Source organism: Bombus vosnesenskii, unplaced genomic scaffold (genome assembly GCF_011952255.1).
Source record: "Bombus vosnesenskii isolate JDL3184/JDL3185 unplaced genomic scaffold, Bvos_JDL3184-5_v1.1 scf7180000013273, whole genome shotgun sequence".
Classification (NCBI taxonomy): domain Eukaryota; kingdom Metazoa; phylum Arthropoda; class Insecta; order Hymenoptera; family Apidae; genus Bombus; species Bombus vosnesenskii.
Genome location: NW_022882931.1, coordinates 3381540 through 3408595, shown reverse-complemented (window position 1 = coordinate 3408595; position 27056 = coordinate 3381540). Strand labels below are relative to the sequence as shown.

Below are 27056 nucleotides of genomic sequence, written 5' to 3'. Positions count from 1 at the left end.
CACGTTGATTGTTGGTTATTCCAACAGAGTGCACTGTTATTAGGCATGTACATTAATTTGGCGCTTTTAGTTTCAATCCAAATAGGAATTTCTCCCCTGATGGGAGACTGCATTAACGTAATTGTACAAGCATCGTAGCAAACATAGGGCAGAAGAAATAGAACTAGACACTGCAACTTTGGAATTGCAGTAATTCCTTTTCATTCGAAGCTGCACATTTCGTGACGTGTATTTATGGTCAAGGTAAAATCGCGGACGTACGTTCATGGATCGTGATCTTCGATCTACGTTGTTTGCCTCGTGAGGATCTTCCCGAGAGTAACCTCTGGACACGTGGGTCACTTTGTCGAACTCGGCCATTTACCATCACGGTTCGGGTAAGGAACAAACGTTACGAAACAGCCCATGGAACACCGAAAGCAATAACGACTGGCAAATATTTGCCAGCCGGATATTACGTGTTTCCTAAGCTCCGACATTTCCAATAACAGAATAAATACACCCTGACGTACAAACAAGGATGCATCATCACGCCCTTAAACGGATACACAAATATGTTCATCAAACTATTAATATAATAACCTTAATAAATTAGTTGTAAAGCCAAGCATCCGAGCATTCAATCGACAATGGTAAAAATTCCAATTCTACTTTTCCTAGATGAAGATCTTCATCGATAACGAATGGAAACACGAGAATCACCGATCTTAACGATCCTCATAAGTCAGTGGCTTCGAGTACAGTTACGCGGTTCCGCGGTCATAATTCTCCTCGCTTAATTGTATTAATAAATCCAATTAGAGTGGTCGACGTCGATTGAACGATAGCCAATAATCTAGCAGATGGTACGATCGAGGATACTGTCCGTCTGGAGGTGGGACCAGAAGTTTCTGCAGATTCGAGGTTCACTGCTTCTCGCGCTGTTTCCATCCTAGCTCCTTTGAATCTTCTGGGACGAGCTCCGATCGATCGAATGGAAATTCCATTCTCGTTAAGTGCCATGGAACAAGTTGGAGATATACGAATAAGAGGGGAGACAGTCGTGTCACACGGTTCGGAGGCAGAAGGCAGAAAGAAATAGAGAATAGGAAGGGGAAAGCTGGAGCAAAAAAGAGGGAAAAAGGGACAGATAGGTTACAGGAAGGGGAAGAGTAGGTTCGTAGAGAATCTACCGCTAAGGCGAAGCAGATTAGAGCAGGTCGGGCACAGCGAGATTTCATCTATAGGCAGCCGCTTTTCATTCTCCCCCTCCTTTTTCTCGTCCTTCCCTTCTGTGAATCGTTCCATTCTCCTGTCGCCCTTGAATACCTTCTGTCCTAACGATAGAACGCACATATAGTTATAAAACCGAAGGCCCTTTCGCAGGGATGTGTCTCTTATTCCTTATCGTCACCTACTGAGAAAAAAAGGTGGAGAACCGGTTTCTTCGCCTTCCGCCGTTTAAAGAATCGCTTGTTCATTAATATGACAGCTTATTACGCACGTGCCTGCTGCCGATCGTCGTCCTCTTCTTCTTTTTCCCCCTCGCTCGGCCGTTTCATTGGGCGATTTATTTCGCGACTGGAAACGCGCTCTCGGTTCGGGGGAAATCAATTTTTATCTTGTCAAGGAAAGAATATTTAAAACGTGATTGCGTCTTTTACGAGAGATTTCTGCGTGATTAACGATCCATCTCGTTAACTTCATTACGCGGTTTCTTGAATATCTAAGCGAATTACTATCGATAAAGTGGTAAAGTGCTCTTTACGATTTATGCAGCGATAGGTTTGATTAGGAAAATCTGGTAGATGTTCAATAGTGGGTTTTAACTATTCAGTTGTATCACGCTGTGAAATCCTCTGATCCCCCGCTCTAAAGAACGGGTTCAAGCTCTGTGGCAGGCCACAATGGGTCGATTTAAGGCAAATAAATGGGCCTTTCGTGGGCCTCAACGCATATCTAAATATTTCGGGCCACGCTGCTAATGTGTCGCTGTATCACGAGGGCACGTTCCAGCGGTCATTAAAGAATTCATTGCTCGTTCACGAGACTACGCGCATCCTGTTGGAGAAAGAACCGTTTGGGAAAGGGATTTCACGGAAACGTGTCGAGTGTCGGGCAACGAAAAGGCATTATGCAAATAGCCACAAAGCTCTGCCCGGTGACACTGGCCTCGTATTCCAGAGTCTCGTGCTTATACTCACGAAATTAATCACCGTGCATTTAAACGCTCTCAACGTTTCGAACGTTCGCACGATTTTTCTCGTTGAAAATTTATTGGAGTTGTTCGCTCGTACCTCGTATCTCGTTTTTTGGCAAACGTCGTTTGTTTTATTCCGCGAGAAGGATTCGTATTACTTCCAGACGAGAAGCGTGAAAGTCAACGTCGTGGAAGGGAAAGAAACCAGCGTCGACGAGCATGAAGACTTGGCGAGACGCAAATAGACGATTGATAAATTCGTCTGGAACGACGAGGCGCATCGAGATGCATGCTGGTGCCTTACAGACTAGAAGGAGCTAATGCGCTTTATGGGGCTGACGGGATATTGATGTGCATGCGGGAGTCTAACGCGCCAAAAAAACAAGTTTACCTCCAGACGCGAGAAATATCACCATTCGAGTTTAATGTATTCTTCAGCTCTGAATTTGTTCGTCTATTATGTGGATAGTCGAGTAAAACATTTTGCGGTTGCTATAACCTCGTTCAGATTAATCAAATAACTCGAATAGAAGCTTGTGTGAATCAAGTCATTCCAATGGAGCAGCTTGAATTCAAGTGAACTAACTTTGAGCAATGGTTGCTGGAATATTAGTAAAGGTGGTACTTGCTGGAATATTAGCAACGACGAATAAAATTCGTTTCTTAAAAGAAAAAGAAATATACATGTGTTTAATCGGATCTTAGTACGCACTTCATAAAATTGAAAGGTTACTTTAAGTCAATACTAAAATGCGTAACAATTTCAAGTAGCTCACGTTACTAAAGTAGTTTCAAAGGATTCTAAATTAAATGATTAAATTAATGAGAACCAGGCTAGAAACTCGGGAGAATATTTCTCAACTTGACTAATCTGAACCAGTCTTAACATCCGAAGCCGTCTTCAAAAATTAAGCATCCTTATTTTTGTCCGCGAACAGTTACTAATTTCCAACATGCTGTATCAGTTTTCCTCCTGTCAAATATCCTGCGCCCCGAAATATCTTTCCTAAGCGATGAAATGGCGGCAGAGACTTAACCAAAGACACGAAAGACAAGTCTCGCGTGCAAAGTTTTGCGAAAAAGAGGAGAGAAAGGGTATCTGGAAAAGAAGACGACGATAATCTTCGTGGCTGGTCCGGCGCACGATGAAGAGGATTCCACCTTCTCGCCGCGGGGCATTATTCTACACGTGCGAACATTTCGCGGGAACAATGGTCCGGTCGTTAGGAGGAGTTTTCGTCCCGAGTTAGGATCGTGTCCGGCCGGTATTATTCCGACGGGTTCCTGGAACGGCGTTCGTTTGTCGGCAAAAATAAGAAGCCGTGAAAAACTGTGAAAGCTGCGGAGGTCCTGCGGAGGAACTAGCTGCCGTCGACTGGCAGTCAGGCAGAACCGACCACGAGGCTTCCCTTCCTCCTTCTTTCTCTCTACACGTGTTTTCTTTTCTGCTTTTTGTTCTCAGGTTGCTGCGAAGCCAGGCTTTTAGCCCTCGTTCTCACTCATCCTTTCTTCCCTGCACACACGCTCATTGTTCGGCCTCATTGCTTCTCGCGAGGACATTTTCTGAAACTAATTGGCCCGTCGCCTCATTAGACACGAAACTCGCCCGCTAGATGACGGACTTGGTTAACGCGAATACAGTCCTGATTGTAACCCAAAAGTGGAGATCGCAGAGAGAGAGAGAGAGAGAGAGAGAGAGAGAGCTATGTGTCAGTAGACTTTCAGTTGAAGTTAATTACCATGAAAACGGTATCTAGGTAAAAATGCAAGTTTTTATGGTGATGAAGGTAGTTAGAGGGAATCCTTTAGGATGTTCAAACTTCCTTGCAGTCATCACGAGAACACTACCTGGATAAAATTGCAGATTTTTGTGGTGACTAGAGGAAGCTGGAGGAAGGTCTTGTAAAATCTTCAAACTTCTTCGGAGTTAATTATGTGGAAAACGCTATCTGGGTAAAATTAACAGACTTTTGTGGTAGCTTGATGACGAAAATACTTGAGCGAATCTTTTAAGATGTTCAAACTTGTCTAAGACTTTAAATTTCATTCAGCGGTGCACTGCTCTGCTTTTTTGTGTCACTCCGGTTTTTATTTTTACTTCTCGTTTAAATTTCTTCGGTACACGTTTTATATTCCAGTCGTCGATACTTCTAGTATCAGAAAAAGAGAAAATGCTTTAGAGTGATATGCAGAAGAATTCCATACAATGCTAAGCGGTGGGAGATCGTCTAAAGAACCAGCGTTACAGAAATCCAGGCAAAGTTCGATCCACGATCGAGAGAGCACTCGAGACGAGCGAACGATTCGTTCAAGTGGGTGGATTGGTGGATGCACCCACGCAGTTCCGCGTGTGTACAGGAAGGCCGTGGAATCGACATAACAGTGGGAGAAGAGGCCACCCGTGGAAGCGCGTTTTACATAATCGGTCAGTCGGGAAAGGTAACGACGCGTTCGCGAGCCGGATGCGCGTTTCTCGTGAATATTCTCTACTGAAGAGTGCTGGCTACCAACGGTGGAAGGCGCCCGAGGACTGAACTCCTCCCTGAACTTCGATCCGTGTAGTTTAGATCTACGCCACACCTATAATGTTGTATGCCGCGTTTCGTCGAGCTGTTGAAACATGTTGCGTCATCGAGTTCATGTATCAATGTATTCCGGTGAACGATGTAATCGTCGTCTAACCGAAGGCGTAATAAGTTTATCGACGCAGACAGTTACACACATCATGGACTTTTTGTGGCGCTAATGAAGTCAGAAAAATTCTCTACCTCGAGATAGGTCGAAGATAGGAAAGAATAAAGTTTGCGTCGGAGAGAAAAGCAAGAAGAGAGAAAAGCAAGGAGAGAAATTTGCAAATTGAGGAACTGATAGAACGCCTCTTGGCCATGTTTGCAACATACTTATTTTCTCTTTAATTTCTTCAACTCTTCTTTTAAATATTCATTATATTACACGATTGCTACGAGTATATCCGTAATTATACTTTAAGAGAACTGTATTTAATTACGTCGTGAAATAGATCTTAAGATTTTTTATAGAAGCAGTTATTTTCATTTAATATAAATCAGTGTTGATGATTTTTATGACACCGATTTCGCCATAGAGGGTATGTCGCTTCTAATTAATACAGTATATTCTTATCTCAAAGGTTTACAAATTTGACAAGGTTAGTCTGTGTCGAATACGTGTGCATCGTGCAAATTCTTGACTATACATATCGAAATTTTATTCCCTTCAAAACGAGGTCTCAGACGAACAAATTTTATTCCATATTTTCGATGCAAAATAACCTCCCGCCAATTGTCTGTTCCCTTTCACTTGGGAATTTGGTAAATACACGTATATTTGATAAACTATCGAGCTCGATTTTCTCGAAAATGAAGCTTTCAACGTAATTTTATTATTCTTGATATTCTTTTCGTCTCGAGCCATAGAATCTTCTAGATTTCACTGGAGCCACGAATTTAGGCCCACAATATGTTCTCATCAGAAGAATCGTAGGATTCGAAGAAAAAGAGAAAGGTGTAATTTAATGGTGGATAGGGAAGGGTCCAAGGGTTCTAATCCGAGAAAAGGAAGGATTTCGTGGATGGTTGGGTAAAGACAAAGGAATATTCGTTGATCGACGACACCAGAGATCTTTTGGGGCTGGAAGGCACATCCTGACCTCCCAGTGAGATAAATCGTCGTGGGACCGAACTTGTGGCCATTCTTCGCTGCTGTTAGTATATAGCCACGCAACCTGTGCGTCCTTGCCGGTCGACCGGTTAATCTTGAATCGCCTGTACAACCTGTCCTTCCTGGGATCTCGAATTACGCGTGAAAAAAGTTGGGTGTTTCGTTTACACGATCTGGAGAAGGGAAAGGAGGATATGTAAGAGAGGAAAAAGGAGAGGAACATCGCTGGTTGTTCGACATTCGGTCGAATCACGGTGATGTTAACTTAGGTGGCGTAAATCCCTGAGGGGCACAAGTGGCCGTTTAGGCGGTCCTGCAGGGACGAGATTAATGCGTCACTTGGCGAGGAGAGACCCCTCTCGAGCCGTGTCAAAACATGTGGACCGAAGTGCCACCAGCGTTCACGACAATTATCATCTCCACCAGTTAAACGCTTCCGTCTGCTATACTCGACGAGCAACTCGGACGAAGAAGTGGTTAGGATGAGTTTAAGAGTCGTTTCTTTGAAGGGTTAATCGCTGCTTGTTGCCTGTTCACACGAAGATAGAGATGGCGAAGATGGTAGAAATTGGCTGGTCAGATTGTGGAACTGATCTTAGGCACCCGGATCCTTTTGGCCATATAGAGGATGGCGTTTTAATATTGAAATATGGACGGAGAATGGAGTTAAACTATTTTCACGAACTTCTTATCAAAGAGATTTATAGAGGAGAAGATGATATAATAGAGAGTTGGAATCAAAATTTGTTATTCATCTAGAAAATCATAGAATTAGAAATTGTCCATTTATTTCCAAAGATCTGCGTCGAATTGCTCTATTTTTCAAGAATAAAACTTTAAAAAACATCATTAGTTAAATTCCTACGGAGTTCTTGGAAGAATCAACGCATAACACTGTAGAAAGGATCGATAGGGGAATTTCACCGGCAATTTGACGTTTATCGCGGATCAGGAAATTCGACTAGCGCGGAAATCGTGGAAGGATGCCACGAGCGCTGAGCGGCACTCTTCAAAGCGATGCCGGGGAAGCTGCACGCGCGTGGGATCGTGACAGGCTCGTTGAGCGTGAACGACGAAGAAGCTATTTCAAAGGGAAACAAAGTCTAAGTCGTTAATCCGCTTGGCACTTGCCAGGAAACGGGACGAGTCGATAGCCGACCCCTACTGCACGACTAGGGTGCGGTTTTCAAACAAACATCGAAAATCGAGATTCGATTCTGGCACGACTTCGCAACATTACGTAATTCGGTCGTTGCACTACGGCTCTTAAATTTTGCCACAGTGGCGGTTTCTGGTCCCGTCCTAGTCACTGTTGTTTCTACGAAATTCCGAAATATCCTCCACTAGCACCGAAATAATAGTTCGTATCGTTAGCTCGTGCTAGGATCGGTGAAAACGTTTGCCTTGGCTTATTCGGACGGGCAAAGTTCCCGGGTTGAGTTGAAGTTTGGTTGTGTTATTGGATTAAGTTTTATAGAAAGAAGTATTAAGGAACCCCGAAAGTTTGGAAATGTAAGGATAAAAAGATTCGAAAATTCGCAAAGAAATGAACAAACGTAACGATTGGAAGGTTTGGAAGACTGAAAATTTAAAAATTGGGGCTTTAGAAATTTAGAAATCGGAACCTTTAAAAATTTCGTTGTTCGAAAGCTTGTAAATTGAAAAATTTTAAAAAATTTGAATGCTTGAAAGGTTTAAAACTTGAAAATCGGAGACTTTAAAGAATTGAAATCGCAGCAGAGATAAGTTACACGAACTGCAGCTATTTTATACCGCTTCCTTGATCTTTCCGGGCATCGTCCAACAGAGTACTGCCGTAGGTCAAGAATCTCTGATGTAACACTTAGACACGCCTCAATTATCCGTTGACTCATTCTTCTTCTTCTTCTCCTTCTTCTTCTTCTTCTTCTACTATTCATCTTCTCAACAAAAGTTCAACATTCTGATATAGTATAATCACCCCTCAAAAAAATTACCAACTCTCACAGTCAAACCAATTATTCTGCAAATACATCAAAATAAACAACAACGCGGCAAGCACGAAGAAACATACCTAAGCGTAAGCGATTAAGAGCCGGCACGTGCTACGTAATGTAAGAAGCGTCGTCTAAATTCTGCCTCGATCGAGCGTTTCCCGGGGCGTGCCACGTCAAGAATCATTGAAGCCGTGTTCCGGTGTCCGATCGCGCCGCGATCGTTAACGTGTGTCAACGAGAAGGTGAGTCCATCAACGTCCACTGGAGGCCATTGTCTTCATCCTGGACGAAGACGTTGTTGGTTAGGGTAAGATAGAAGAAACAAGGAATTCCAGAGGACGTGAATCGAACAGGGAGGAAAGGAACGAATGCATCGGAAAGGAAGAGGAAAGAGAAAGCCGAAAGAATGCGAAACGCGCACAGTGTGCAACGAGCAATCGAGTTCTTGGATTCCATGGTAATCGTGAGCGAGATGAACCAGACCCATAAAGCTTTACCGTTTCCTTTTACTGTACACACACATACACATACACGAATATGGAGTTGCTCGAAAAATTGGCAGCGAAATTTAGAAAATATTCGAAGATATTGCGTGCTTATAGAATTCTTTTATTATTAAATATTTGAGACTTCGACGGAGGTTTACTTCAGATTACATGAATGTGTTTGTCCATGATTCTGTGAAAATTAGAACAAATCAAAGTTGTTTCGCTTTATGCTCTCAAAATGATATTTTCACGAACTGTAATTAGTGTTTCTTGTACTTTCATGTTTGTATACCCAACATTAGCTAAAATTGTTTTAATCTTGGAATATTAGTCGCTCTTGGAATGTATATTAAGAATGCTACGCTCTTCTCGTATCACACATTACGTCATTATCGCTGGATGGCACGAACATTCTGTGGCACGTGAAAACACGATCTCTTGGTAAAAGATTGGAAAAGTTACTCGAACGTAGAAACGTCGATACATAGAAGAAGAAGGAGAGGAAAGTTATCGTAATGCTCGGTACAGCGATGTCGAGTCGCGTTCCTTGACTGATTTTTAATCGGGTCCCATGTACGCCCGCGGCCACTAACGTCGTGGACTGGTTCTTTATCTGATTCCGACGCAATTATTCCTGCCTCGGGGGTAATTAAGTCCGATGCAAGCCGAATCGATTTTGATAAGCGATCGGGATAATACAACCTTCACTCCCTGGGATTGCACAATCCAATCGTGCTGCTCGGTTTTTATCGTCCAGACCTCCGGATGGATTTCTATCTAGTGATTGTTATGCCGGGATTCCATCGTGCAATTACTCAACACAGTCGTACCAATGGAATTAACGGGACAAACGAGCGTTTAGGATTGTTGGATTCGATCATTCTGGAAGTTGTCGTTAGAGATCATCTGCAAAGAATGCAATTATCATATAGAAGTATGATATTCCTTCTTTTTAAAATATGTGCCCTTAGCGAACCTCTTTGAACTGCACGTGACCTTGCGTGCCAATCGTATATTCTGTACTGTAACTTTAAAATTATCTTCATTCTTTGTAGAAGAACTTCGATGACCCATTATGATCTTTAACCCTGCCGTTCTCCTCGGGTCTATAAAATTAAAAATGAAAATTATTCAATAGATGTTATCGAAATGTAGATAGTATTTAAATATTTGACTTGAGTATTCGACATAAATTATACAGGTATATTTTATTAATTTTTGAAGTATACGAATGAAGTATTTCATAATTTGAAGAGAAACTATTTGAAGGAACGAAAACATGGTTTTCTAAGATGAAACTATCTGATAGAATCTTTACTGTTTTCGATTGATTAGATTTAGGTAGCTGATATTGCAAGATTCTTGGTCCTCGCTAAAAAGTCACTTAGAATTTCCAAAAAACAGGAGGAAAGGAAGGGAAAAGGGATGATCGAGAGATCCAATGGACTCCATGGCTATCGGATAATATGCACATACGTATGAGCTTGGCGCACAACGGCCGTTAGAACTTTTGAAGCGTTCCTCTTAGCCACGTGGAATCCGTGGAATCGCATTTAAAATTGAAATCACTGGCCCTACTCGTTTTCTTCGTCTACCACGAACCTTCATACGCCCATGGTACATTGCTCGCATCAGTACGATCTTGATCATCGACGTCCCTTTTTCTAAGCATTTTTTTTTCTTGCTTTTTTCATTTCCCTCCACCTCTTCTTCTTCATGCTATCCATTTTTCCCGTTGAGTTCCCACCCTTTCTTCTTCTGTTGTCCCCTCTCGTCGCGTTTCACGTTTCCTGCGGTCGCGCATACGCGGCCACACGGCGTCCCATGAATTTGCATGAGTCCGATCTGTCTGGCGTTCATCCAAAACGAATTTCTGTTGGCGATCTTCCTCGTGACCGGTTCATTCATCGATCCCAACCACCGACCGTGACTCGATGAGTGTTTACCTCGCCACCGATTCACGATCGGGCGATCAATCTCCGTTTTGGTAGCTCCAACATCGAGAGACCCGCTCGGGGAACGATATACATCGTTAAATCATGGCGATACTTTGTCTCGCTGCTGGATTTATGGAGCTTGTTCGGTTATGACGACGAGGAATAGCGCTTACATTTGCTGACGTTTTTAACGTAGAAGATAAAAGGATAGACTTATTGAGTTGAATATTGGACTAGGGAATTTGTTATTGGAAATGTTGGTTAAGATCTTAAGAAGATCTTTGGTAAATTAATTTGTATGCAGCGCCTTTGTAGAATTCATTCTGTATCAAACATGAACAGACTCCGATTGAGGATTAAATTCTCTCTTAAATTTAAGCTTAGGAATCCAGGATTTTGTCACAGAAGCTCCCAGGGAAACTCTTTTCAGTTTTGTATTCCATCACCTCTTTACCAGCGATTTGACTCGGATTAAACTCGTGATGCGCACAGACTGAGACATTTGCACGTAGGAATTTGGAGGAATTTGTAGAAATTTGGTTATGGAAACTCGCGAGTGAAATCACTTCGATAGCTATTCTCATCCCAAGTATCGCAGAAGCCAGAAATTGTAGAACTACAATGTCGTAGTTCTAGCTAACCCTGAAGTGGCAACATTCCCAGTAGCGATCATTTCACACGACTGTCCGTAAATCCGCGTCACGATGACCGTTAGCAACAGTTGGAGACAGCGATAGCCGCACTTCTTGTATCTCCAGAGCGAAGGTCGGGACAAGAGATTCACTGGGTGGTTTTGCGGTTGAGTCGTCTAGAAAGCCGAACGTTGAACGTACAACGATCGAGGACGAAACCAACGACGACTTCTTGATATTTCTCTCGAACATAAGTCGCCTTTGTGTTTTTGCTCGTTTTGCAAAGGCTAGGTGCCGCCGTGGCCATAAGATCCCCATGTATCTGACGTAAGATGGATATCGTATTCCCTATAATGCATAGCCGGCCGTATCGTGAATTCCGTGAAGAAGAGAAGGGGCTTGCGCCTGTTCCGAAGCTTGCTCACGAACTGTCTTTTGCATAGGTTATCGTGGAAGACCCAGGATATGGTGAGGTCTGGTATTTTTTTCGCCCTGGCCCTAACTTTATAGTCGCAGCTTCTTCTTTCCGGTGGCCACTGTCTTGCTGACCTTTTTATGAGTTTCTTCCACGTGCCTCCTGGAATCATTGGTCGAAAAGCAGGCTCCCGCACAGAGGAATCTTAACTATCCCATCGTTGGAATTTTCAAGTAGCTTAGATTTAATTGGAGCTTGTCTTTGCTGCTGGTATTGAGAGATGAACGATGTCGCATATGCTAGGAAACCTGGCAAAGAAGTTGTCGTGTAACTATCGTTGATCACTAAGGATGTGAGAATTGGGCTAGGTAGAGTTATTTGAGTCAAGCTAACCTTATATTATAATTACAATTCCTAATTTCTCCTGTAATTCGGCAAATTCGCTTGTGAACAATTTTTAAGCGATTTACTGTACGTTTCAAAACAGTCATCAGTTTATGTACAATTTATCGTCCATAGCATTTATGGCAGGGTAAATTTGAAATTAACGAGAGAACACAGTTTTCGTATTTAATTTTTCAAACGATAAGATACAAATGAAATTTAATATATGTAGTTTCAGATTAACCTGATATTCGTTTATCTGATCACAAGTCTACGACAAATAAAAAGGAAAGGATTTATTTCTGGTTTTGGAATTCGTGTAATTTTCATAAAAAGTTATGACTGCCTCATAGTTGAAACGAGACTTTCCACGATTGTAACAGGATCATGTTACCAATAAACATAAATTATTCTTTAGGAACGTTAATTAGAATACGCCTAACAAAAATGTTTGAGTACGTTGTGTAACGATATTAATAACGTCTTGGAGTGAATGCCACAGACGACGTTTCAATGAGAATATTTCCAAGGAAGGAATGCCCGTTTTTCGGATGGCTTCGTGATGGATTGGGTAGAGTGTTTCGTGAAAGGCGAAGAAGTCTCGAATGGTGGCCAACGATCCGCCCCTGGCTGTGCAGCTGATACTTACATCTGCCGCGATCTTATTGCCCTCCCGCGCTTATTCGTCGGCTGCATTCGTTCGTACTTTGTCGGCATGGTTGTTACAGCACGAGGTGTTCGATGTATCGACCTCGATCGAAGCATTGTTCCGTTTACAACTGTGGTCACGCAACGAACACTGGCGCGCTGCTTCTGCTTGACATCGTCCGATCGCTCGCAGCTACTCTTCTCCACGGTTTCTAATCGACTTTCGAAAGTTACTTCCGACTCGTTGCGCTCCGAATCTTTTTCTAAAAAGAAATACATACTAGTCCAAGAAGAATTAAAGGATCTTGCGAGCAATCGAATAGCTTCGTTCGTTGTTCAACAGACCTGGACTTACGTTAAGAAATCCAATTCCATTGATTATAGGAAATATAGTTGAAAATTATTACAAAAGTTTACAGAAATTTGCTGATATAGTCGGACTCAAATTTTGTTCCTAACGGATAACACAGAAGTAGAACGAAAGATTCTACAAATCGAAAGTAATTCGTTGTTTGATAATGAATTAGAACCCAAATTAAAAAATTCATTTTCGTGGATTTATAGAAATATGGTAAAACATTGTCACAAGCGCGAAGAAATTTTTTGAATACATGCAAAGAATATTAGAAAATAAAAGTTTATCTGGTCAGCGCACTGTTTACGACGACCAACGATCTCTCCTATGCACTCAGCTCATAATCGACGGGAGAAGGTGGACCCCTGATTGTGCGGATATCCGTACCGGAAGAACGCTTTACGTTCGCCTTTAAAAGCCAGTCAATTTTCCACGAGGAGAAAGGACGCTCCACAAACAATTAGAGTACTTTCCTAGGTTCATGCCGCTCGTTGTAACTTCTAAAGCATTGAATCTGTTCGTGAGAGGTCGATTTACAACGTCCAGGAAGCGTATACAACTCGACTCATCGCGATCGTGTGGTGAACGCGATCAACGTTGTTTTTCTATGAGAAAACATGAAAGTTGTTTTCTTATGAGAAAACATTGCGACTCTTGGTTCCTCCTCGAGCTTGTTGTTGCGGTATGCAATTAAATTTTATAGAAATGACGTTTCAATACGCAAACGAGCAGTTTTACGATACGGACATTGCGAGATTTCGACGATGAGCTGCTTGTAAACCATTCGTTACTACCGGTTAAATGCAAATGGGTTTCTACAAGATAATCATCGTTATTTGTTCCACGGTGATCTTAGAAATATCCGTGAATCTTCTCAGATACTTTCCAATGTTCTATGACTTTTGTAGTATTTGGAAAGGAACGCTTTGTTCTCCGCGATGTTGAAGTAGAAACTCGGAGGAAAGCTCACGTTTTATTCTTATTTCTTCTCTGTCAAGTTTGAAATTAAATACTAGTGATTGAAAGCACGCTGCTCTCGGATTTCAACGTTCAATAATGCAGTCAAGTAGGAAATTGCAATGAAGAATTCAGTAAAAGTGGACGAGAATATGAATCTCTTCAACGTTCGATAATTAAATCAGAGTCGAAAGTATTCAGTTATAAAAACATACTTAACCCGTAGACAGTAGAAATTGGATCATGCGACATATATGTAGGTTGATATTTCACGTTTATTGTCGTATCGAACTGTATAAGAAATTTAATTTCTTAAATAAATCGGAAATAAAAATTCTTTTTCCTTGATTCTTCACTTTCACATAGATATAAAGTAAAATATTCAACACTCGTAACAGCGATAACTAAGTATCCATTTGCCAAGGGTGAGAAAGCAAGGACTAGAACGTAATTGGAAGTTTTATAGTGTGTCTTCATTATCAAACAGCAAGCCTTATGTCGTAATACTAAAATAACAATTTTCTCTCATCATCGGCAGAGAAGTAACCCTTAATCACGTTTACAAGAGATAGGGGTCTGTTTAAACCGCTATGTCGAGTATTACATCGAGCAGCAACGTTCTCACGCGTGTCTCACCTTTTTCCTTTTTTAAAGGGTCATTCGTTTTCGCACGATGGGCGCGCCTGTATCAACGAACAGCTACCTCAGACCCACACGGATTCTTCTTGGTAGTGCGAGTGAAATTTATGTGGTCGAACGTGCGCGAATCGACGCACGTGTCCCACGAAAATTTCACTGATCGATGACGCGTACGAAACACCGGTACGTCGACAGGAAATTAATCGACTGTTCGTGAAAGGGGCGCGGCTGTTATTTTTATTCCAAAAAATATCGCCATACCGTGTGTGTCCAGTGAATTTCCGTCAACACTTACAAAAGCGTCGCTCTTTTAATTCGAGCTTTTAATTCTCTGACACACGCGTGACGCTCAACACATTCGAACGTAGACGTAATTCGACATTGAACGAGCATTTTCGGGCGTGATATTTCACGTGTCTCCCCTGTCCCTATCCCTTGACAGATTTTTTCCTCCTGTGTGCAGCTCGTCTCTAATTTACGCGATGAAAATTCAGTTGGCCGGACCGAGCCGAACGAACTGCAATTAAACGAATTATAAAGCCTTTCCCAACCATCGTACCACGGAGACAATTAGACGATAAATTACGACGATTCCGCTTCCGCAAACAACGCGACAGGGGGAACCAGTGTTATCTGTCTCACTCGATATTCACAAGTGAGAGAGAGCAAGAGAGAGAGAGAACGAGAGAACAAAGAGAGGGCGAGAAAGGACGTACCGTGGCGTGATGATCGTTTTCGGTGTGAAATTTAATGAAACGGCCGGTCGCTTTCGTTGAAAGAATCAATTATCTTTTATTGCGTGTCTTTCGCTATTACAGAGCGGTAGTGTGATAACGTGCCGTACAGAATGAAGTTTAATTAAACGTGTTAGCGGGTCGTTCGCGACCCATACTCCACAGTGAATTGCTCGTTGACCATTACGAGATAAGTTAAGTTACGCGGTCATTTTTCTCGGTGTTTGGCTAAAACGATACAACGAGAATTATAGTGTCTCTAATCCGGTCATCCCTGTGACCCAGATGCCTGGATAGCTTCATTCGTGGATAGCTCACATCCTTTTCCAGCCCAATCGTCTCTCGTTAAGTTGCAAATGAACAAAGCGAGGAAAAGACGACGGCCGACGGCGCTGGCAAATTTAACGCGCTGCAATCGAAACATGGTGCAAATTGGAGATTTTATTAATTTGCTCTACGACGAGGCACTGACGATGAGTTATGGCTAATGAAATCATCAGAACAGTTAATAAGTACAAGGAACAGTGACACTGGATCTCAACCTGAGCTTATTTTATTAATGAGTATTACTTGCAGAAGCTGGCTCGATTACTTTCCTTCTTAGGAAGTTGCTCGTAACACGAAGCAAATACGATATTCGTAAGTGAAATGCAAGTTTTTAAATCGATAAATTGTTTCGCTCGTTCTTGAAGCAAATCTTCTTATCTACGGGATTCGTGTTTCTGTCATACGAGCTCGGAAGCGTTGAATTTCACTTCCTCGCGATGTTCTTAATGTCCATAGGATTGCTACCGTGGTGAATTTATACAAATTGTACATTACATCAACGAAATAGTATATAGAATTTTTGCCTCCATTTTTGGAAAGTTCTTTTGACAGATAATTTCGAACTTATAATGGGCAGTGCAGTTCCACTTGCTCTAAGATATCCATTATCTCATCGGAGCTTAATTCTCAATACGCTCGCTACTATTCTTATATTCTTTATTTCATTTTCTGTTCTCCAATACGAAGACCTGGCTGTTCGTAGTCTTCTGCGCGTCCTCCCTTCGTCTCCTAATTCGCGCTGCCAGGAAGGGGAAGAACAAGTTAGGCTCTGGTTCGCGAGCGTTCTTGTAAAATATCTTATTCGTGATCAGGCTGGTTACGTAGCCCACGATCAACGTGATTGCCAGTCCAAGTGGATTATACCACATGTACGATATACGATACAAATAAAAGTACGACGAATGGTCCGCGGGGCTGAAAATGAAAATGAAATTCATTATTGAAATTATTTGAAACTTTGATTGATATTGCGATTATATTTTCTGGATTAAACATTTGAGATTAAACGATGATAGAAGTTTAACGTTTACGAGTATATTGGATACCGATCGTTGAATAAACGAGCCGAAAAGGACAACGAAAAATATGACAAAGCAGGTTAGAGGCGTGTGGCAAGGAGAAAGCAATATCATACGCAATACTGGAACGCGGCAGGCATTTCAAAGAGACTATAATCACGGTTTATTAACGAGTAATTAGCGTTAGTTACTATCGTGGGAAACGATGGGAAGCAAGCGGCACGTGAAAGCGGCTCTCGAGTCGAAAGAAATCAGGAAGTAATCGCTGCTTCTTAACCGAGAGAACTGGCTACCATGGTATCGTTCCACGCCCATCATATCATAGCGAAACGTTTGAACCGACGATAAGGCGTATCTTAGAACGATTCATTGCTGATTTATGTACCAATTATATTCCGGTGTAACGAAAACTGCTCCCCGGTAACGAAATCTTCCGTTTCCGATAAATTCATTGCGGCTGCTCCTTATCGATTATGCCTGGAAGAGTCAAGAATCACGAAAATGAGGTGCTTACGATATGTCCGTATTTCCTACCTCGACGTTTCACTTGCATTTTTTGCTGTAACAACGTTTCGAGAGAAAATCGGTTGGTGACACGCGTGTACGATATTTTCTTATCGAAAACGAATCTCGTCAAAGCGAGGAACGTTCCTAAAAACGATCCTATAGTTTGAATAATATGACAAAAAAAATGATAGATGTTAATCGACTTTCGATGGACGTGCTGATCATGTCGTAAAGAATTGATTCCTATTTCTGTTTTCAAATTTATAAATGAGAAGAATGGTTAGCAGCTAGAAACGATTATTTCTATGTTTTCTTATGATCGCTTGAAGCATAAATTGCGAATATGTACGTGTATTGCTCATGAAGGGGATGAAAGAAAGCAGTGCTTTTATTCACAAAAAGGGGAACAGTTTTATCCGTGTAATTATTCCATGCATGCATTAAAGGGAACCAACAAACTTGATAACAGAGCAAAGATATAATAGCCACGGTTTTCTAATTTGCCTCCGGAAAAATTGCTATTTCCGCCTATTAAAGGCCGGCTTTCTTTGCTTCGAACGAACTCGTAAAACCTTTTACAGCATTGGTATTCTCGAATTGGCTCGCGATACGCACTTTAAAAGCCTCGATAACAAGCTCGCTTTCTTAACGAGCAAGAAACTTACTCTTCGAATAAAGTTGTGTTTTGATGATAGAGGAGTAAGGTGGAATTGTCGCAGCCTTCCACAGATAGCGGAAGATTGGGTGTTGGTGGTTTCGGTGTACCAAATACTGCCCAAATGCACGTGATCAAGGCTGTGCTAGTGCCAACGATGGCTCCAGCCTGATTTGCCTTTTCCACGACCATGCCTAGTGTGAAAATCCCCAAAATGGGTCCTCCAATCGCTCCAGAAATCCCTATGGCAGCTTCGACCAGCGGTCCCATCGATTTGGCAATAAAAGCCACGGCTAAACACGTGAAACCATTCGCCACAGCAAGAAATTTTCCAATTAACGTGGCCTTTTCTGTTGGAAATTCTATACTAAATTTACGACACGTGGGCTTTACATAGTCTTCCAAAGCTACAGCAGCTAGAGAATTCAACATAGCGGATATGGTGCTGAGACTCGCGCTGAATACACCGGAAATGAAGAGCCCAGTGACACCTGGCACTCGTGACATTCTTTCAGCTGCGAAATATGGCATTATCTTGTCGAAGCTTGAGATTTTACCGGATGTAACTGGGTCGCAGTTTCTGTACACAGCGTAGAGGATTAGACCGCAGAACGCTGTCAAAGAACCTAAGAGTAAAGTGAGTGGGCCGCTGAGAATGAGCGCACGTTGCGAAGATTTGAGACTCCTAGTGACAGAAAATCCAATTTAGATCTTATACAAAATTTAAATCAATTAAAATATGTATCAGAGACCGGCGTATTTTGACAAATTGATTACGTCAAAGACCAAATAGTTTCTGCCGGACATGGAATAGTAATTTCTTATTTAATCTTCGAATCATTCATTATTTTATACTTTCGATACATTTTATTCTGCAATTCCTTAACGTATCTACTTTTTTACTTGCCATTCTAGAATTGGTCGATAGCGTACATCCAATGATTGAGATAATTGAGCAAATTAAATAAAAATTACATGAGCGGTCGAATAACATGTAGATAACGCTAATCGTGAGTATTCGAAGACTAAAGAGAAGCGGTGCCTGACGCGATATCTAAGCCACCGGTCTCGAATTAATTATTATATAAATGATTATAAATACTCACTTGGCAGTGAGTAAGCGCTGAACTTGGATCTGATTAACCGCGTATAAAGACAGAAACATGGTAGTGCCACCAATCAGTAATGCCCACCATGTATGCCTTATAGTTGGATCAATCCTGAAACTAAAAATCGACAAATTTTTCAACTATCTGACCTCGTATAAATTTACTGATGTTCTTACTCGAAGAATTCTATTCGACCATCCTCTTGAGCGATGCTCCACACATTGGATAAGCCTCCGTCAAGGTCGCTAGCGGCGATACTCAGGACGCACAAAAGTGCGGTGAATATCAGTACTGCTTGAAAGACGTCGGTGATGAGGACAGCCTTGATGCCACCTACGGTCGAGTAGAAGGTGCAAATCAGGCCGATCAGCACGATGCTCATGTTCCCTGACAGACCAGTGGTCGCTTCTAGTGCCAACGAAGGCGCGAATAATACTATTCCAGTGTACAAAAGTAGCTGCAGGAAATTAGCAGTGCTGGCTAGTAGTCGTGCTCCTACTCCAAATCGTTTCTCTAGATACTGAGAGAAAGACAGTGTTACAAGAAAGCAGCTTATGTGTTAACTTATTGTAAATTACGAATTATGAATTGAAAATAGAGGATTGATGAAGCGCGATTGATTTATCAACTTCTGCCTCTAAACTGTCTTTTTTTTTTTAATATTGCAATAGAAGATCACGATGAAAGCTTTGAAGCTTGAAACTGATGGAAAATAACTTTTTATAAAATGTGATACCATCTATTAGCATTGGACTGCAAATTATTTTTTTAAATGCTAGAAGAAAAGGATCACGAAGATGATCTTCGAATTTGAGATTATGGATCAACGATGGTTGTTAACGAGGTACGATTGATTTATCCAGTCCTGATTTCAAATCGAGTTCATAAATACTGGAAAAGAAATGATCACGAAGGTTATTTCTAAGTGCCAAATTGTGGGAATGATTGGCGATATAGTACGATTGATTGATTAGAAAATCATATACCTCATAGACACTCATGGTGTTCAATTCCGTGAAAACGGGAAGATAAAGATACAAGACGATTGGTGTACCAAAGAAACCACCCAGGTACAACAGCGTGACTTGCGTGCCGTGAATGTAAGTTTCTGCGCTGATTCCTAACACCGTGATCGCTGACATGAAAGACACCATCAGTGCGATCGATAAAGGAACGACGCCCATCGTTCGATTGGCTGAGAAGTACTCCTGTTGTAATAATCGTGAAACATTGGTTAACGCATTGCTATATTCGTTCGATCGTTTGAGCGTTGCTGCTGACACTACTGTTATGTTTTACTAAGTTTTAATACGTTTCGACAAACTTAGAGATAAGATTATATAAAAGTAATTGTCCATTTTACACAAGAGTGAATGATCCTTTGATATAATAATTTTATTTGAAAGAAGTATTTCGATCTGCAATGAATTATTTCGACCGTCAATTTGTCCGTAGCAGAAGTAAAACCGAAAACCACGCTATCTATTCTGTGTATCATTACTATCGCCTGATCGATCGTATTCTGCGAGTGAACATTTTACTCCTGGCCCTCTAACTTGATTCGTAATAACGTTTCAGCGTTAATTAACTTTCTGTCTTTGCGGTCGTTCGTGGAAGTTGGCTCGCGGCTAACCCGATAAATTAAATAGCGCTCTGGATAGTTGGCAATTTGTGTCGATGGCAATATTTATCGCGCGGCTAGATCGATCGGCGCGATAACGGTGAAAGATCTGAGGCATGGAACGCTGGACCTATGTCGTGATCTAAGAACGTGCCAGCTCTAGGTATGTACAATCCTGTTCTGACGCAGTTTATCACGGATATTGGATCGCGCGGCGTTGTAGACTCGATGTCGATTCGATCGTCCGTGGCGAAATTAATTTTCCAAGGGCTTAACCTCGGCCGTGCGTTGCCTGCCTCCGGTGAATCGGTAGTAGATCCCAATGCCGGTTGAGATCGACAGCATTAGACCGATGACAAGATAATCCGGCCATTGAAGCGTCGATGTATCATTATCCTTGCTCTGCTCCTGCAAACGTATCCCCACGTTTTTCCCTTTTATTAAACTCCCTTTCGCGTAAATTGTTGGTTTTCCGATTCACTCGGTCTACAACAACACTACCTTCGATTTTATCCCAACCCTGGTGAATCTCTGTTTATCTTAGCTCCGCGAGATGAGATTAATTCGTGATGTGTAGGGTGAAATTAGCAAGTGGAATCGATTAACATCAGGTGAAAGGTGTGTAAATGATGGATCAGTTGGATGTTATTAAAAGGACATTAAAGAACGTCAATGAATTTAGAGAGAGAGTAATTAAATTGATGCAATTAAGATTAACCGAGAAACATGTCGATAAAGATTCAATCGTCCACCGTTCACCAGAGTTGAACTACAGGAGAGAAAGGATATCTATTGGAAGATTTCTATGGAAAGAACACTCACGTCCATTCTATAGGATCCACTCGTGTGATACCATCAACTCGCGATGGACGAGAAATTCGATATCGCGAGCTTGTTTGCCCGAGTATCGTGCTTCTTCCTGAATCGTTTCTGCGGCGACGAGGGAACAGGCTGTGAACGTAACACACTGGCGGCCGATGGTCCCAACCGTGAGCTGATAGCACGAAGAAAAGGCGCGCGCGAATTCTCAGAGAGAGGATCCCTTGGAGAAGTCGTCACCTGCGTGTTTTGTGGTCGAGTGTGTTCGTTCGAACGAGCAGAAAAGAGGCGAGGATGAAGCGGTCCATTACGTAAAGCTTGGCTCAGCATATTTCCTGTCAAATGCACGCAAAGCCTCGCCACTTTAACGAACGTTCGAAAAACGGTGGTAAATTCAGGTAATATTCAGCCAGCCGGCTAAGCGTGCCAATGGACGAGGAAAAATATGATGGAGAGAGAAAGAGAGAGAAGGAAGATTATGAAGAAGGTGGTTTATAAATTGTAGGAGATTATAATGGGACTATTCTCTCGCCATAATATAAATCATGTGTCTGGAGTTCTGAAAAACGAAACTTATGATTTAATGACTGTTTAATCATGTAAAGTCAATAACGTTGGTCACCCTTGCGAAAGAACCAGTCCGATTGGCCCGATTCAGAGTCACGAATGATAATTAATCTCTTAAAGGTTAATGAATTCAAGATAAAGAGGAATTTTCGTCTGCTGAGCCAATTCCTGTCTCGAGTGGGAGCAATAGGAATGCGAAAAAGATATTCGAATAGGGCCTTGTCGATAGGGCTATCGATCGTGAAAGATTTAATGATTTTAACGTTTCTTTGAAGTCCTTTAATTGGAAACGAATAAAGAGCTCAAAGAGAACATTCGTTACAAAGCGACGAAGAACCGACGAGTATTGAACGTCCAGTGGAATTCGCTCGAGGCGAATGCTACGCCACTGTTGCGTCGCTGGTGCATAACAATTATTCGCGAGACGGTAGCTTCTGGTCGTAATGTAATTTCCTAGTATTATGAGGCACAATCGAGGGGCCATCGGCTATTATTCCGAGAAGGGAAGCACCCATAGAATCGTCCCAGCAACGAGGATTCCTTGATCCATGGGAGGAACTCATCGAGTTTTATCGAAACTGCCGCAAAGGTTATTTGGCCGATGGATCAAATACGTAAAATTCAATTTGATATACAATCGATGCTGATCTCCCTGATGAATGATATTTTTCTTGAATCCAACGTCAATCTAATATTATTCAATATTATTTAATAGAGCTCCATTCAGTTTCAATGGAATCTTGTTACGGTCTAAGATAGTCTCGCGCAAATTCAATGAAGTCTTGTCTGAATTGAACGAGATCTTATTTCACGCCCATCAAATAATCTGCTGTTAACTGCAATCTAACCTACTTGTGCATATTTTATTGTCGACGATCTGTTTTGGATTTATGCGCAAGTCCATGGGAATGATCGTGTACATCTACGTTCACAAGTAGTAAGATACATATTGATTTTATAAAAGGTTTGAAAGATTAATCCGAATTATCAATGAAACGATTAATCGAACGGAGTTTTACTTTCATGCGGCGTAACACCTTAAAAATTTCAAAAAACTATTTGATTGATTTACAAGAGGAACGCGATGAGTTAAGAATTACGTTCGTTTATATATATATAATCTGAGATAAAATCTGGAATCAAACAACAAAAAATAAAATAAAAAAGTAATCCAAATATCAGAATCGATTAAATCAATAATCGAGGAACGTAATGGATGTAAACAAGGAAGAATTTAATTTCATTATCATAAAATTGATACGATTCTATAATCTATATAATATCTTAATCTAAGGTCTTAAACGTGATAATAATTCTTAAACGTTTAATGGCTTCCTAATAATATTTAACGTTTACTTAATTTTCTGCAAGCATCGTAATACTTCCTTATGAAGAAGATTTTACATATGATTTACGGAAATGAATCATCGATCTTTATCAATAGCTTACACCGAGATTACGATGGTAATCGATTTATGAGCATATTTTATGCGATGATATCGCGTTTCTTCCCGACATAAGAAGAAATCCCGGACCTGTTTAATGCAAAGAGATTGACCAACACGCCACACAATTTGTCGAGTTGAATTTATTCCTTCCAACGTAATTGCACGATGCATGGTACTCCGGAGGTTAATAGAGATCCCTGTTGAGACTCGTCCAATTTTCGACATTGTTACTTGACCGTTGGCTGGCTCGTTTTACGCCGATGCTATTCGCTGACGCTATTCGCCGACGAAGATGCAGAGGAGAAAGACGATGGACGACGAAAGAGGAGAAAAGGAGGAGCCCCGTAAGTGGCGAATTCCCGTCATTAAGTCGTTAGTCGGACGCAGGACAGCAGGCTAACCGTCGGTTAACTGGCTGCTGAACTTGATCGACCAATCGTTGACCCTCATGGTCGATCGAAATTTACCATGTGTTGCCGCCTTTCATCCCCTATTTGCTTTTTAATCGAGCTAAATTTTATTCCCCTGAAAGATTGATGGTACAGTGTAATGTAACGTGTGGAAAGTAGTAGTTGCAAAAATATGTTGATAGATTATAGGAATTTTTGTGAACATAAAAATTCAGTTAATAACGGGTAGTAATTGTATGAAGATCATAGAAATTTGCTTGACGAATTATAGTAGTTTTCTTGAGATCATAGGAATTTTTAGCCATAGATGAATGGCTAAAAATGTAAAGAAGAGGAGTCTAAGTTTATAGAGGGTTAGTTAATCGATAAAGAAAATAAATTTGGATAGTAAAAATGCAAAACATGAGAAGATCATAGTAATCGTTGAACATAAACTGCAAAAATGTAGGAAATATATCTAAATTTATAGACGATTTAATCAGGCATGGAGAATTCGAAAAATTCGGGTCTGTAGAAGCGAAATATTTCTGGTTTCTCCCTCGCATCTTGTGTATTCTACGTGATGGAAGATAGCCATGTTGGTCAAGCTAATCGAGCAACTGGTGGTAACCATTTTCAAATATTGAATTTAGAGAGAAGAAATCTCTCTTCTTGAATCTTAGTGAAAAGTTTGTAAACTTGCGATCCTATTCTGTATGTCTATTTTACGGTTAGGTTGTTTGATTTCTTTTCTCTATTCGTTGCAGGAAGAACTTTGTTTCCATCAGATCAAAAATAAATCTTGAAAGTGTGAATTCCTAGATTTAGCTCACAAGTCGTAACTCCCTTGCTCAGATAGACCCGAACCTCTCTCTCTCTAGATTTCGTTGTTTAGATAATCACGATGTCGTGCTCTCACTAGTGGTTTCCCCTTTTAGTTAGTTAGACGCGCAAGGAGATAAGACACACTCCTAGATTGAAGATCAGACGTGTTTTTGCCTAAAGCACACGCCGCTCAACGTTCTAAGCAGAAGCTCCTCGTTATTATAGTTGGTTACTCAAAAGCAAGCTATCTTAAGGAAACTTGCTTAAATTCATTTACATTCGCACGCACGTTTCTCGCGATCTTCGTGAACCTGAATTTATTGTAGAACATAAATTTCAAAAGTTAAATGTATCATCGATAATATGCAACATTTATTTGTTCTACGATCATAAAAGATGTGACTCCGACGTGATCCATACAACAAAACTTGTTGATTTACATTAAAAAGTTTCGTATTAGAAATAAATGTTTCCTAATGACTCTTTAAATTTATCTCTTAGAAATTACAGGTACTTTTTCAGAACTTTTTCTTCATCCAAATATTCATATAAAAAAGATTCTAAAACGTATCTATACGTTCCGTTCAAAAACACAAGTGTTTTATACGACACGGTTACACGCTTTTTAACGTTGAAACGCCGGAAAGTAGCCAGCGTAACAGCTGCTCCACTTACAAGTGACACTTTACAATGACGCATATATTTTTGCCGGTGCGATAATCCCAAGGCCGCATACAACCGTTTCCAGTAGTTACCGCATAAGTGGAAATTTTGCGAACGATTTCACGTTCACGATTCACGTTCACGTACTCGATTCTTTACAGGTTCTAGGCGAAATAGTAATTCCAAAGTTTTCAATAAGTTTCTAATAACTTTTCGCTTCATATTCAATCCTCTAAATCGTATTAGATTTCGATAAAGAATAATTTTGCCCAGGTAACACTTGCAGCCAAAAATGTATATATACAATTTTCCAAATTAAAATTAATTAAGTATAAAAAATTAATATTGTCTAGTTATATAGCACCTGCAATCAAAATACAGTGTTCGAATGAAATAAGAGGAAAGTCGCAGGTTTTTCATTTTATCGAATACGGCAACGATGAGTGACGATCTGATAATGAGCGCGCACGCGTGCTACCTCGTCGAGTTCCCGTAATCAATTAACGAGTATAATCCGTTTTATTTCACGGTTACGGTGAATCGGTTTTGTTTTTTTGTCGAGCATCCTGTCTGATTCAGTTGCACACACCATTGCTAGCGGATTGTCATGGCCTTAATTAATTCGACGTGTCCAAATTGCTTATATCGTCGATTGACGCGAAACGCTTATTAAAATTATCTGCATATGACGATTTCATCGGCATTCTGACTCTCAGCAATTATCGTTAATTAAGTATTCCAAAGACGAAGATAGCGACCATGCGTAGCGAATTTCTATTAGCCTGCGTTCTCGAGTTGTGAATATACCTTTGCAAATGATATCCTTGCTTAATGAGTCGACGATTTATTCCAATTTAATTGTGCAAGTTATAGTTATATCCAAGTGTAACATATGGAAAGAGATTAATAAAATATATTTTCTGACTCGTTTATTTCTGATTATGGGTCAAGTACATTGCAATGGTTCATTATCGATCTATAAGTTTATTAGATCAGAATCTCTAGATCAAGGAGAAGGCACTTGTACCGGATGATCTCTCTAAAGATCTTGTTTGCGAATACTAAAAATAACAGCGTGGCACGAGCTCTACGGTATTCCAGAGAGAATATTAATCTCATTCGTATCAATCTATATGCATATTAACCCAGAGGATAACCTCGGTAGCGGCACACCGACATTGATCTATTAAAAAAAATTCTTTTCATTGCGAGGTACGCGATGACTGAAACTAATTCCCCAATTTCCATAATTTTTTACACTCCCTCCCACATCCTGTTCTCTATACGTACATGGAACCAATAATTCCTTTCGTGACGGTGTTTCACGGCCCTGGAACCGTGACAAAGGATTCGATGCACTAATGCTGAGCATTGACATTCCAACATGGAGCAACAGGAGGTAACGAAGTGTGACAATCGGTAATTTTTCGGGATTAGGCAAAAATAAACGGGAAACGTATAGCACGGTTCTTCATGCAACGTCGAGATCCACTGATAAAATTTACAATGACTTAACTAGCTGGTACTCTTTGCACGAGGAAACGATATTACGTAATTCGATCATTTGCATCGATGATGCATCGCCGCGAATGGATTCGAACAGGCGTTATCGCGTGGATAGGCCCACTGACGATAATTGTGCGTCTCATGAGCCTTCGATTGTTAACGTTAGTTAGCGATTGGTATCGTTAGACTTGGTTTCGCGCACTCAACGAAGCAACAACTAGAATTGTCATCCGGTTAATCCCAGTAGAAATTATCGTAACGGTCTCCACTGTTTTGGTGATTCGATAGGATATCAGTTTTCATATGCGACCGCAGTTAAATGGACCGCCACACGCGGGTAATGGAAACACGGGTTGGGTCATCGGATTTAATGATACGTCTAATATTTACAGCCTCTATTGTATTGCCATCTGGTGTTTGCTCTATATGCGAATTGGAAAATGTGGGCTTGCTTTAGAGTAGCTTGTTTGATGTTAATACAATTTTCATTCAATTCCTTGCATCTTTGAAATGATGATATTTAGGTGATATTTATTGCAGTTGCATCGCTACAGTGACGATGACAATGGCAATGACAAT

General features: G+C 41.0%; 2 protein-coding genes across 7 annotated transcripts in view; one reads left to right on the top strand and one right to left on the bottom strand.

The window, feature by feature from the left end:
• The window catches only part of LOC117231650 (tensin-1), a 181594-nt gene that overhangs the window by 14661 nt on the left and 139877 nt on the right, over positions 1-27056 (top strand). The window lies entirely within an intron of this gene.
• Positions 15056-21725, bottom strand: LOC117231651 (putative sodium-dependent multivitamin transporter). The gene is made up of 7 exons (XM_033490295.1): positions 21083-21725; positions 20537-20668; positions 19626-19847; positions 18816-19159; positions 18637-18756; positions 17541-18215; positions 15056-16264 (listed from the first exon to the last, which is right to left on the bottom strand). Exons 1-7 carry the CDS (start codon positions 21086-21088, stop codon positions 16012-16014), a joined length of 1752 nt encoding a protein of 583 aa, XP_033346186.1. The 5' UTR covers positions 21089-21725; the 3' UTR covers positions 15056-16011.